At 32.7% G+C, this 13028-nt stretch overlaps 4 protein-coding genes across 8 annotated transcripts in view; all 4 read right to left on the reverse strand.

Annotated features, from left to right (window-relative positions):
* The window catches only part of LOC107628789 (disease resistance protein RPP5-like), a 25725-nt gene extending 23351 nt beyond the window's left edge, over positions 1 to 2374 (reverse strand). For both annotated transcript variants that reach the window (XM_021117997.1, XM_016331390.2), the window contains exons 1-3: positions 1814 to 2374; positions 599 to 1706; positions 232 to 519 (exon numbers count right to left, since the gene is read on the reverse strand). In XM_021117997.1, the coding sequence (XP_020973656.1) occupies positions 232 to 519; positions 599 to 1706; positions 1814 to 2316 (1899 nt within the window). In that variant the 5' untranslated portion in view covers positions 2317 to 2374. The remainder of the gene's footprint in view (positions 1 to 231; positions 520 to 598; positions 1707 to 1813) is intronic.
* The window catches only part of LOC107628793 (TMV resistance protein N), a 32289-nt gene extending 29813 nt beyond the window's left edge, over positions 1 to 2476 (reverse strand). Inside the window, exon 1 of one of the 2 annotated variants that reach the window (XM_016331395.2) lies at positions 2322 to 2469. The gene's annotated coding sequence lies outside the window, so the exon portion shown is untranslated. Of the gene's footprint in view, positions 1 to 2321 lie in introns of both variants that reach the window. The other variant, XM_016331397.2, reaches the window with a different exon arrangement.
* Positions 6444 to 8344, reverse strand: LOC107632265. The gene is made up of 3 exons (XM_021118001.1): positions 8152 to 8344; positions 7261 to 8014; positions 6444 to 7170 (listed from the first exon to the last, which is right to left on the reverse strand). Exons 2-3 carry the CDS (start codon positions 7387 to 7389, stop codon positions 6589 to 6591), a joined length of 711 nt encoding a protein of 236 aa, XP_020973660.1. The 5' UTR covers positions 7390 to 8014; positions 8152 to 8344; the 3' UTR covers positions 6444 to 6588.
* The window catches only part of LOC107628802 (disease resistance protein RPS6), a 4711-nt gene continuing 328 nt past the window's right edge, over positions 8646 to 13028 (reverse strand). Inside the window, exons 1-4 of one of the 3 annotated variants that reach the window (XM_021117999.1) lie at positions 11753 to 11995; positions 11563 to 11667; positions 9780 to 10154; positions 8646 to 9590 (exon numbers count right to left, since the gene is read on the reverse strand). In XM_021117999.1, the coding sequence (XP_020973658.1) occupies positions 9005 to 9590; positions 9780 to 10042 (849 nt within the window). In that variant the 5' untranslated portion in view covers positions 10043 to 10154; positions 11563 to 11667; positions 11753 to 11995 and the 3' untranslated portion in view covers positions 8646 to 9004. Of the gene's footprint in view, positions 9591 to 9779; positions 10155 to 11463; positions 11668 to 11752; positions 11996 to 12842 lie in introns of those variants that run through there. The other 2 variants (XR_001617857.2, XM_016331405.2) reach the window with 2 other exon arrangements.

A 13028-nucleotide genomic window follows, 5' to 3' on the forward strand; every position in this document is an offset into this window, starting at 1 on the left:
GGACATTTATTTAAAATTTTACATTTTTAAATTAATTTTCTCTTTCTTAAAATTTTATATTTTTAAATTATTTTTCTCTTAATTTTATTCTTCTACCTTAATGGTATAAGAATTTAGTTGAACATTTTTAAATTATAAGGATCTAATTATAAATTTGATAAAATTATAGATGTCAAAAAAATAATTTAATTATAAAATTAATACTAACAAAGACAAGGATATCTGCCATACCTTTATTCCCTTCCAGAGTTCTTTGATGTTGCTATAATCCAGGATTAGTTTAACGAGTTTATTTGGCTGAAAGCTTGATGGCAAACATGTGAAAGGATAACTTTCCCATTCAAGATATCCCAACTCATTAGAAAGAAAATGCAGGCATCCTGAGAAACTCAAATTTTCAGTAAGACTAAGTATAATAAGCAATTTCAGGTTACTCATTTGTGATAAAGCTTCAACTGGCAACTCTTCCCTGTAGATACAAAATTCTCGGAGAACTATGGCTTCAAGGTTTTCTGCTATCTGAAATATTAGAGCTTTTAAGATTATTTAGATTCTAAATAAAAGTGGCAACCTACAACAATTTCAATAACTATATTACCTTGTTTTCTCGTAAGACATTGCTTAGATCCTTTTGATTCCACAACCTGCTCCACTTTCTTGGTTCGTGGGGTGATTTTTCTCGAACAATACTTCTACCCAACTCTCTCAACAGATCGTGCATAACTATCTCCCATCCATCAAAAATAGTTATAAGTGATTTATCAATGAGAATTCTTATACCAATATCAGGATAAAATCCTCGAATACGTAAAATCTCTTTCACATATTCTTCGCGCTTAAATGGAAAGAAACAAGCAATATCAAGAAATATTTCCTTTTCCATATCGTCAAGTGCATCAAAACTGATTCGTAGCACATCCATAATATCTTTTGTTGGCTTTTCTTTCAATCTAATTAATGCACTACTCCATTCGGAGACATCTCGCCCAAACAAAAATGAGCCCAATACTTTAATCGCTAAAGGAAGTCCATTAGCATATTTTAATGCAGAATCTGTCAGGCTCTCGTAATCTTTTGCAACGTGATTACATTTGAAAGCTTTTCTGCAAAACAATTGGAGAGCATTCTCATCATTTAAGAGCGGAACTTTGAAAACTTCATCCGCTCCATACTCTCTCAATATATGCTCATCTCTAGAAACTATGATTATTCTACTCCCTCTACCTAGCCTTTCCCGTTTTATAGCCAACTTCTCCAATTGAATCCCCTCATCAACATTATCAAGAACTAGGAGAACCTTTCTATGGCATAACCTAGTTTGAATCAGATTATTTGCCAGTGAAAGATTGCATATCGAAAAATTTTCTTGCATGAAAGCTTGACAAAGAAGTTGCTTTTGTACACCAAGTGGACCATAATCTCCGTAAATTCTACTTACGTCATCCACAAAACATGAAGAATCATATTGATGAGAGATTTTTCCATATAAAATGGTGGCAAGAGTTGACTTTCCTATGCCGCCCATTCCACAAATCCCTACAACTCGAACTCGAACATCATCGTCTGAGAGCAAAAGTAGAAGCTTTTCTAATTCATGTAGAGGAGAATGCATCCCAACTATATCATCAGATAGACTTGATGATGGTTTGGGACTCACTATGTTTGTTACCACTTTGACGATATTTTCAATCTCAGCAGATTGTGACCTAAACACATCAATTAAGAAAAAAAAAAAAACCCACAAAATCATCACTTACTACAGCACAAAATTATTTCAAAAGAATAAATAGAAGACATAGAAGGGGTTACTGACTTATCCTTCTTCACATCCCAGCCAGAGAGATTAGCTACTTGTGTTAGAGCCGCCCTCCATCTTCGCACTTGCTCCATCTTCTCTGCATCATCTTTGAATCTTTCTTCATGTTTCATAAAGGCTTTTTCATAATTTCCACTTTGCCTTCTCACCTCAGTTGGACTCACATCATAGAAAACTGGCAGAACACGCTGTCCCGGTGTTTCAATGCAGTCAGCTATCTTTGCCAGCTCTTGCAAGCACCATGTGGAGGAAGCATAGTTGATAGAGAAGACAACAATCAGAACCTGTGATCCTTCAATAGCTTTCAGAAGCCCTGCAGATATAAGTCCTCCTTTCTCGAGCTTAGTATCATCCCTGAAGGCAAATATGCCGTGTCTTTGGAGAGCAGCATAAAGATGATCAGTGAAGTTGAAGCGAGTCTCCCCTCTAAAACTCACAAACACATCATATTTCCAATTCTTCTTAAGAGACAAGGGGCTTTGGATTCTCATGCAATCCATTGTATGTGTGCACAGTCAATAAGGAATAAGCAATGCAGAAATAAGGATTAGTTGTTATGAAAATGAGATGCACACCGAGGATAAGGGATTTATATATATATTAAAGTCAATGGACGTGTCTTTTGGTTAGTTTGCAGGGTAGTAGTTTTTCTGTGGAGGAAAGGATAGATGAAAATTCTTGCAGTGAGTGGTTTATACTTTATTATGAGCAAAACAAAACATTGAAATGGGAGTGTGGGACATACTTTTTTTTTTTTAAAAAAAATAGATAAGTAGTGACGTTATCCTTTCTTAACTTCCAATTTGACACGCATTGCTTCAATATTCGTAGCTCTTTGCTCCAAATCTTTGTCATGATTTGCTAAACATTTTCTCTATGGCACCTACCCAATTTCTTGAACGATATAAGTGTCGTTAGTCTCATTTTCGTTTTATGACTGTGTGATGGATGACTAACGAAATTCATGAATATTTGTAGGGAAGGATCTCATATACATGAATTGTAGCTTCCTAATATGTTTCAATTGAATAGAAAAACATTTCTGCTACAATCACGAAACATAGAATAAACAAGAACAAAAGCACACGTTTCTAGTAAACTTCTTCCCTTTTTTTGGTGGACTTCTTTGTAGAATACTAGTGTCTACTTGTATATGACTAAGTTGAATTTAGAACTAAATAAGTGCTATATACTAATCTGCGAGACGAGTTTGTTGACTGGTTCAATTCAAGCAGTAGTAAAATTAACTCAGAAACAGAACCATCCCAATAGAAATGTGAAAAAGGGGTCCATAGCCTATGATAATAAAAATTAAAAGGAAACAAACTATTAAAAGAGTATCATCTGGTGTTAGCCAAGAATCTTGTAAAGTTGATGAAGTTCAAAAAAGGCTATCTCAATCTCTGTTAAGAGAGAAAATGAAGGGGCTTGTGATTCCAATTTCATATTTAAATCAACCTTTGTTTTGAGAGATACTAAGCCAAGGCAGAGGAAGATTTTGGATATGTCATTCAATGGACGATCTCAATGCTTTCATGGACCTCACTTCATGCTTGAATGGATTATAAGTAATACTAAAAGAAACTTACACAGGGTAGTTGAGGGACAACTTTGCATATAAGACACTCAGAAATTTCTTTTCATCCTTCATTTTTAGTGGAAACTAGCATCTGAATTAGATGTCAAAGATGTTAATATTAGAAATGGATTAATACATTTTATCACCAAATATTTATAGAATGCTATTGTTTTGCAATTTGCATATGTTCTTCAAGTGTATTTTTACTTTTTAGATGCTACTGTTGCAAGAAAATAGTGTGTATTAAGAAACAATTGAAATTGGAGCTGAATTTTGGGAGATACTAGCTATCTGGCCTCAATATTTTCGGCATCTAAATTTCCCAGAATATCTATTCTTAATATATAAAAGTAGATACATAAGCATGCACCACATTACTTTTGAGACATTTCTTTCCTCCTACTAATGCCATATCAACAATATTGCTTACTTGGCATAACTTTAGAATCAACCACTCCATTCTTGCCAAATCAACTACTATTTCCAAATCAGCAAAAAAAATAAAATATACAAATAGAAAACTAAAAAATAGAATCCAATAAATTTGTAACCTCCAAATACATTGAATTCATATTCATATATTTATTATATCTTACCGTTATAAACAACACAATAAATTTATAACCGCAACAATTAATTTATAAATTAAAAATTTAAAAAATGAAAATTATATTTTATTATTATAATTATGTTTATTATAATCATTTTAATTTTTGCCAATGAGTTATACCTCAAATAGCATAGTCTCCCATATTGGTCGCGAGTTCGAGTCTCTGTATTTTTGGTAAAAAAAAATAATCATTTTAATTTTTAGAAGTAACACTAGGTACAAAGAACTATTATTGTAGTTTTTACTTATTATTAAAAACAAATTCTATTTTATTTTACCAATATAAATTTTGAAAAGAATATTTGAAAACTAAAAAAAAACAAATTTATTAAAAGAGTATCAAAACGAAACCAAAAAATATATGATATTAGACATACATTTTCATATTCAAAACGAAACCAAAAAATATATGATATTAGACATACATTTTCATATTAGATACATTTGTAGTATATAAGATGCATCATGCATGCATGTTTACCTCAAAACACTAATTAACTATTTTCTTTTTTTTTTTACTAAAAATGTTTAACTTTTAGCTTTTGTTGCGTATATTTGTACATATAAGATGCATCATGCATGGATACAAATCTAATTATATAATTATTACAATAATTATGTTGACCTCAACTCTATAAGTTTAGGCCATTGACTACGTTAATTGCATTGCCAACTTTAGAATAATTATTATTTGACACAACTTTAGAATCAACCACTCAATTCTTGCCAAATTAACTATTATTTTTAAATCAGCAAAAAAAATAAAATATACAAATAAAAAACTAAAAAATAGAATCCAATAAATTTGTAACTTCCAAATACATTAAATTCATATTCCTATATTTATTATATCTTACCGTTATAAACAATACAATAAATTTATAACCGTAACAATTAATTTATTAATTTTTATAAATAACTCATCAAAGGTAATAAACATCCATATTACAAATGTCATAATAATATTATTAATGATAATGAATTTTACATTATAAGTATTTCAATTCTATACCATTTAAACTACATATATAAGTCTCTTATCACTATTCCTTCACATAACATCAAATTTAGCACAAAAAAGTTTATTTTCGAACTGCATATCTCAAACTTACTCAATAGAGCATCATTCTTTCAGAGCAGAACGATTAGATCTAATGGCCATGCAATGAGAATATGATGATCAGGTATGACAACAAAAATCACAACATGCATCATACATTCATACTTTCTCAAATATCATATACCCAATGATAACATAAATTGAATATTGGAATAGGAAAAGATCTTCACAATTTTAGCAACTATAAACGAAATTAATGACAAATTAGGATAGAACTGTGTTAAATGTAAAAGGTGTCCGAAGAAAGCATATATAAAAAAAGAAACAACAATATTTGTGGCACATGTAATCAAACACCATAATATCCAACAATAAGGTAACTCTATATACTTTTCATAATCTCATCTATCAGATTATTAGTTGTTAGCCCAATACTTATTTTAGGTTCAGAATTCAATTAAAGGTTTTAGATCAAAGTGTTACAACAACTTTTGTACTATTTGATGGCGACACAAAAAACTTATTGGGCACAACTGCTTTAAATCTAATGACATTTCAAAAAAATAATGACATTGAAGCACCACCCCATCAAGAGATTAAGGAGAAAGAAAACCATACAAATTCAAGACACATCTTCGAAAGAAGAACATACATACAAAGATGGAACCAAATAACACAATAAAAAGTGCATCAAATTCAACAATTCATAAAGAACATATCTTCACAAGAACCTACGACAAAAAGAAGAAAGCACAAATTCTAACAACCAACAAAAAAAAAGGAGGACGAACGCCATATAAGATGACTAAGTCCATTAACTAAAACAAATGTAAAAATCAAACCACCAAATAAAAATATTTAAAAATGTTTACAACTCCCATCCAAATCTTTTGTACTACAAATTATTTAAAATAAAATACCTTTTAAATTTAACTTCAATTTACACATATTTAATTTATTTCTACAAAACATAACAATTTTTCATATTTATTATATACTATCATTAATTTACCGTTCCGCGCGTGGCGCGAGTCTCATTCTAGTTTATACTTATTTAGAAGTTTTTCTTCTAAAAGACACAAAGGTGTACCCATTGTTGGTTGGATTGGATCCTTAAATTGTTTTTATTATATATATAATTAAGGATATTATAAGAAAATCTTTTCATAGAAAATATAACGTATAAGTCAACATTTAAAGTTTTTTTTTATGTATTTAGTGTATTGGAAAAGATAAAATTTCTTCTTTTACCATTTGAACTAATGTTTTAAGGATATTTTTTAACTTAATCTATATAATTATATGACATCAGAATAAACTTACGATTGAATATTTAATTTTGAATCCAATATTTTTAAAAATGACTGAAGCAAGTTTATACCTGCAGAATTAAGAACTTGATTGATTGATGTTTATGTTATAGTAGTTTAATTAAAAAAGATTTAAATTACAATAACACATTTGTAAATGTAAAGCAAAAGCCACTAGAAGAACTGAACCATTAAACAATAAGAGAATGCTATTTATTGCTGATCTTCAATTGCCAGAAACTTGTGCTTCGGACTCTGAACTGAAGAATTGGCGCTAAACATCATAGTTGGGTTAAATTGTTCCAAATCTTCCTTAAATACCCAACGGTAACCACACCTCTTCACTTCTACTACTTCTTCTGGATAATCACTTGCGGCATGCAATTTAATACCATGAAGATCTGATGCTCCTTCTTTTATATGACTTGCATAAAAATTAATGAAAACTTCCCGGGAGATAAAACTTAACATATGATCTACTTCAGTTGTGATCAAATCTTTCTTAAGACATATTGGAACTCGGGAATAAATGTTCCCATCAGAACGAGTACAACGAAAACCAAAACTAATTAGATCTTGATGATCTATTGTTTCTTCAAACAATTGAGTTGGAGCATGATGTGAAACAAATGTTGCACAAACAGCAATGCCAATCCAATCATTGTCATCCAGAATGGGATATGGATCCAAGATCACTGAATCACCCGTATTCTGTTTTTTGAACCACCTTGGAATTTCATTTCCTGGAATAACAACTTCAAATTTGCATTTAATTAAAGGGCATTGCATGTTCACCTGGAATCAAAGAAATTAGCTATCCATATCAGTTCATAATATACATAGAGAAGCCAAAAGGGAAAACAAACGAGGAATTGAAATTGGCACCTGAATCATTTTTATCATCCATGAAATAACTGTCACACGACAACCTTCCGTGTCACTCAAATTGGGGCAGTTGTAAACAAATATTCCTCCATTGCTACCTCCTCGTATCGGCAAAAGGGTACTAGGCATCCACTTTAGATGCTTACAGTGCTCCAAATTCAACCAAGTCAGCTTGGGAAGTTCCTTGATGCAATGAGGTAGCGTCACAAAATTGTTCCCCCCCTATGTTTAAATCTTCTAAACAACGTAACAGTCCAATAGCATCAGGGATTTGAATCAGATTACAGAAACTTATATCAAGAGATACCAAAGCTGGGAAACGAGACACAGAAGGCACCAACAAACCAACTGAATTGGCACGCCTTCTAGAAGACAAAAACTGGAGAGGCCTTGTAAGAGTTTTGCGTATGGATGATGTCATGTGCCTTTCTACACTTTGACCCGCATTCAATTGCTTACTTGGCCTGGATTTCTCTAACAACTGATATTTAAACAATCTCTTGCAGCCAGATAGATTTAAATCATACAGTGAATTAAGACAAAATATGCTATTGGGAATACTAACAAGACTTCTGCAGTTTTTCAGATTCAAAAAATGAAGCTTTTCTAGAGAACCAGTGGAAGCATCAAGGTGAACAAGTTTAACACATCCTTCAAGATCTAGGTGCTCAAGATTTGGGGCCTGTGATAAATTTGGTATCTTTACCAGAATTTTGGAATGACATAGTTCCATATGTGTCAAGTTATGTAGATCCTACAACAAAACAAAAAAAAGGGGGCATCATAACTACTTTCCAACTCATTGTTAATTTAGAGAAAGATGAGAAAATTGTCCTCTTGTTTTCATTTAAATAAAATCAACATGAATAAAGACAATAATATCTATCATACCTTTATTCCCTCCCAGAGTTCTTTGATGTTGCTATACTTAAGGATTAATTTAACTAGTTTATTTGGCTGAAAGTTTGATGGCAAATATGTGAAAGGATATTCTTTCCAATCAAGATATCCCAACTCATTAGAAAGAAAATGCAGGCTTCCGGAAAAATTTCCTTTGGGAAGTATGAGTAATTTCAGGCCACTCATTTGCTTCCCTGCTTTTACAAAATTCTCGCAGAACTATGGCTTCAAGCTCAAGGTTTTCTGCTATCTGAAACATTAGACCTTTTAAAATTATTTAGATTCTAAAAATAGTAGTAAAGAATAATATTACCAATAACTATTTTACCTTGTTTTCTTGCTTGACATATCTTAGATCCTTTTGATCCCATAACCTGCTCCATTTTCCTGGTTCTTTGGGTGATTTTTCTCGAACAATACTTCTACCCAACTCTTGCAACAGATCATGCATAACAATCCAACCCCAGTGATTACAAGTTATGAGTGATTTATCAATAAGAATTCTTATACCAATATCAGCATAAAAACCTCGAATATTCAAAATATCCTTTACATATCCTACAAACTCATTGTGAAAGAAACATGCAATTTCAAGAAATATTTCTTTTTCCATATTCTCAAGTCCATCAAAACTGATTCGTAGCACATCCATGATATCTTTTGTTGGATTTTCTTTCAGTCTAACCAATGCACTACTCCACTCAGAGACATCTCGCCCAAACAAAAATGAGCCCAATACTCTAATTGCTAACGGAAGTCCATTAGCATATGTTAACACAGAATTTGTCAGGTTTTCATAATCTTTTGCAACATGATTACATTTGAAAGCTTTTCTGCAAAACAATTAGAGAGCATTCTCATCATTTAAGAGTTTAACTTTGTAAACGTCGTCCACTCCATACTCTCTCAATATATGCTCATCTCTGGAAACTATGATCATTCTACTTCCTCTGCCTAGCCGTTCCGGTTTTATAGCCAACTTCTCCAATTGAATCCCTTGATCAACATTATCAAGAACTATCAGAACCTTTCTATGCCGTAACCTAGTTTGAATCAGATTATTTGCCAATGAAAGATTGCACGTTGGAAAATTTTCTTCCATGAAAGCTTGACAAAGAAGTTGCTTTTGTACACCAAGTGGACCATAACCTTCGTAAATTCTACTTACATCATCTACAAAACATGAAGCATCATATTGATGTGAGATTTTTTCATATAAGATGGTGGCAAGAGTTGACTTTCCTATGCCACCCATTCCACAAATCCCTACAACTCGAACATCATCATCTGAGTCCAAAACTAGAAGCTTTTCTAATTCTTGTACAGGGGAATGCATCCCAACTATATCATTAGATACACTTGATGATTGTTTGGGACTCAGAATGCTTGTTACCACTTTGACAATATTTTCAATCTCAGCAGATTGTGACCTAAATACATCAAGAAAAAACAAAGGAGAACAACAAAAAATCTTCACTTAAGACAGCAAAAGAAAACCTACATATCTATCAACCATAATTATATTCAATGAAATCTTTGAAATGTCTTAATTAATGTTAGGAATGGTGATCAAATTATTTCAAAAGAATAAATAGCAAAACATAGAACTGATTACTCACTTATCCTTCACATCCCAGCCAGAGAGATTGGCTACTTGTGTTAGAGCTGCCCTCCATCTTAGCACTTGCTCCATCATCTCTGCATCATCTTTGAATCTTTCTTCATGTTCCATAAAGGCTTTTTCATAATTTCCACTTTGCTTTCTGACCTCAGATGGACTCACATTATAGAATACAGGCAGAACACGGTGTCCCGGTATTTGAATGCAATCAGCTATCTGCGCGAGTTCTTGCAAGCACCATGTGGATGAAGCATAGTCCATTGAGAAGACCACAATTAGAACCTGCGATCCTTCAATAGCTTGCAGAAGCCGTGCTGATATAGGTCCTCCTTTCTCGAGCTTAGTATCATCCCTGAAGGAAAGTATGCCGTGCCTGCGGAGAGCATCAAAAAGATGATCGGTGAAGTTGTTACGAGTCTCTCCTCTGAAACTCACAAACACATCATATTTCCAGTTCTTACTATGGTACAGGGTGCTTTGGATTCTCTTGCAATCCATTTGTGTGTGTGCACTGGGAATATACAATGCAATCAGGATTAGTTTGTATGGGAATGAGATGCATACCGAGGATTCGGGGAAGAGTGTATAAATATAGTGGCTTCATAGTGATTGGATAGCGTAGCATGGCAGCATGAATAGAAGAAAACACTTTGAAGTGGGAGACATACTTTTTACTAGATCAGTAACGTGTTAACCTTTATATTACTTTCCAACATAATGCGCATTCCTTTAATAGTGCCAGTAGATGTAAACTCGCATTCCTTCAATTATTGCACCATTTTTTTTATCTATTCCCATGCAAATGGAAGCAAACAACAAATATTGTAAGGTGCAAATTGAATCTAAAATTGCAGATATATATTTGTATTTTTTTTAAAGGAAGAATGGATGATTGATTTTATATAAGTTGTCAATTGAGACATTGATTATTTCACTGCAATTCTCTATCAATATTTAAATTGTTATTTTTCAAAATTCTTTAAAAAAATGTATTGCTATTATGTTAGCGTATATTTAGATTTCAAAAATGCTTGTGACCATGTCAATTTTATAATCGATTCTAATCAAGTATTTTTAAGTGATTTTTTTCATTTATCTTATATTCTTATTCACACGCTGAGCTCCCAACATCTTTTCTTCCTTTTCTTTCCTCCTCCTCCACAAGAAAAAAATGGAAAAGAAGAAATGTATAAGGAAAAAGCATATACTCTTTACACTAAGCACTAAGCAGTAAGCACAGAAACTTTATGATAATACAGAAATTTCTAACATAAACACAATTTTTTGAAAAGTTTGGGAAAAGTATAAAAATTTTACAACAGTAAACAAAAGCTTTTTTAAGGTAAAGACACAATTTTTGGAAGAGAAATAAAAGAAGAAAACATATAAATTATTGACGATAAATACAGAATATCTTTTTTAAAAGATAAACACAATTTTTTGAAGGAAAAATATAAAAAAAACACATAAATTTATTGGAAAAAAATATAAATTTTATGATAATAAATACACACAAAATTTCTTTAAAGATAAACACACAACTTTGTGATTTTACCATTATAACCATAACGTGTATGTTAGATACGGTTCATATGAGGATCTGCAAATCTTTTTCCTTCACTTTTTTCATCTCTTTACCTCTCCTAATATTCTAGCATCTTGTAACACCACTTATCAATTCCATAGTCACAACTATTTTCATTTGGTGTAAGCCAGACGATTACATTATATCAAGCAGGGGAAATGTAAGTATGTAACACTTCATTGATTTAGAAACAAACCTTAATTCCAACTTTAAATAGAAAACGAGGGTCAACAAGCATTCAATTTCTCATAATAGAGCAGTGCTTCATCACACACGATAGCCATACTGACCAAGTCAATCCCTGCAACACAAAAACACCAAATCGACCTTAACCACTGAAATGATCTTTTCCTTCCCCAAAAATTCAAACTTTGAAAGAAACCCACATGTAAGTCCAAGTAACGTTGAAGGAAATTTTTTCGAATGCCGATGGTCTTCACTGCCTCCACCATATCCAATGGAAGCTTCACACCACATGCTTCCGCTTCCTTCATAACCGCTTCAAAATCCAACAAAACCTTGAACTCTTCATCTCCATCGTTCTCTTTTACTTCTCCACTGTTACCACCAGTGCCGCTACCGTCGCCACCACCCCCACCATCACTGCAATCACCTCCGCCAATCTCAGGCTTAGGAGGATCATTGAATTGGTGCATTCAAGGTTCAGGGACAGTGTGGCAGATCTTGAAAGAGGGGGATTTGCGGAGAATAGTAAGAGCATTGTTGCGTTTGAAAGAAGGAATTTTCTTGCAATGAATATGGTAGTGCCATGTTTGGTTCTCGTTGCTCTTGTAATGAATACGGTGGTGCTATGTTTGGTGAGTTGTTTAAGGAATTCAACCACAAAAAAATGGAACATAGTCGACGGACATAGAATTGAAATCATTAATTCACTATCCCTATTTTTACTAGAAAACAAACATCATCCTGACCCCTCAGCACCTTCATATGATCACTTTTTCTGTTTTTCATGGGGAAAAAAATGAAACTCCATACAAGCATACACCCACTAATTCTAATTTTATCATCCCATAAGTAAAATTCATGTAACAGGAACAAGGATCAAGGAAGCAATGAGTATCACTGACCAATGAGTATCCCTAAGTCACTAATTGAAGCACAGGTAGCAAATTTTTATTGTGGTATTACATAAAAGAATTATGAGATCTCATAAATAACTGCAAATTACAAATTAGGCAATTACCAATAAATTATATAGTCTCCTTTTCTTTTCTAAAAATAAAAAATAAAACTTTATGCACAATGTAATGAAGGCTAATCACTGTATTAAGTATTAACTAAGAAAGAGAGATAAATTACACAAGATTTTAATCTCAGTGCAGCTCATTCAAAATGTACAAATCAGAATTGATCACAAAGCCGAAAATGGCTGCATCCTCAAGCAATTCAATTCAACTTCCAAACCCTAAAAATTGCGAAAGGTAAAGGACTAGAGGGTAATAGGTGAATTCTTACAAATAAAAGGAGTACTCATTTGCAGTAACGATCAGCCTTCTTCTTGACGCGGTCATCGAGAGCATCTTCAACGGACTTGAAGTTAGTTTTGGGTTGGTAACCGAATTTCTTGGCTTCAACCGGAAAGAGTTGTTCGTACTTCATTCGCTTCGCGGCGTCAATCGTGTACGCTTCTCCTGACGCAGA

The sequence above is a fragment of the Arachis ipaensis genome, chromosome B03 (assembly GCF_000816755.2).
Source record: "Arachis ipaensis cultivar K30076 chromosome B03, Araip1.1, whole genome shotgun sequence".
NCBI lineage: Eukaryota > Viridiplantae > Streptophyta > Magnoliopsida > Fabales > Fabaceae > Arachis > Arachis ipaensis.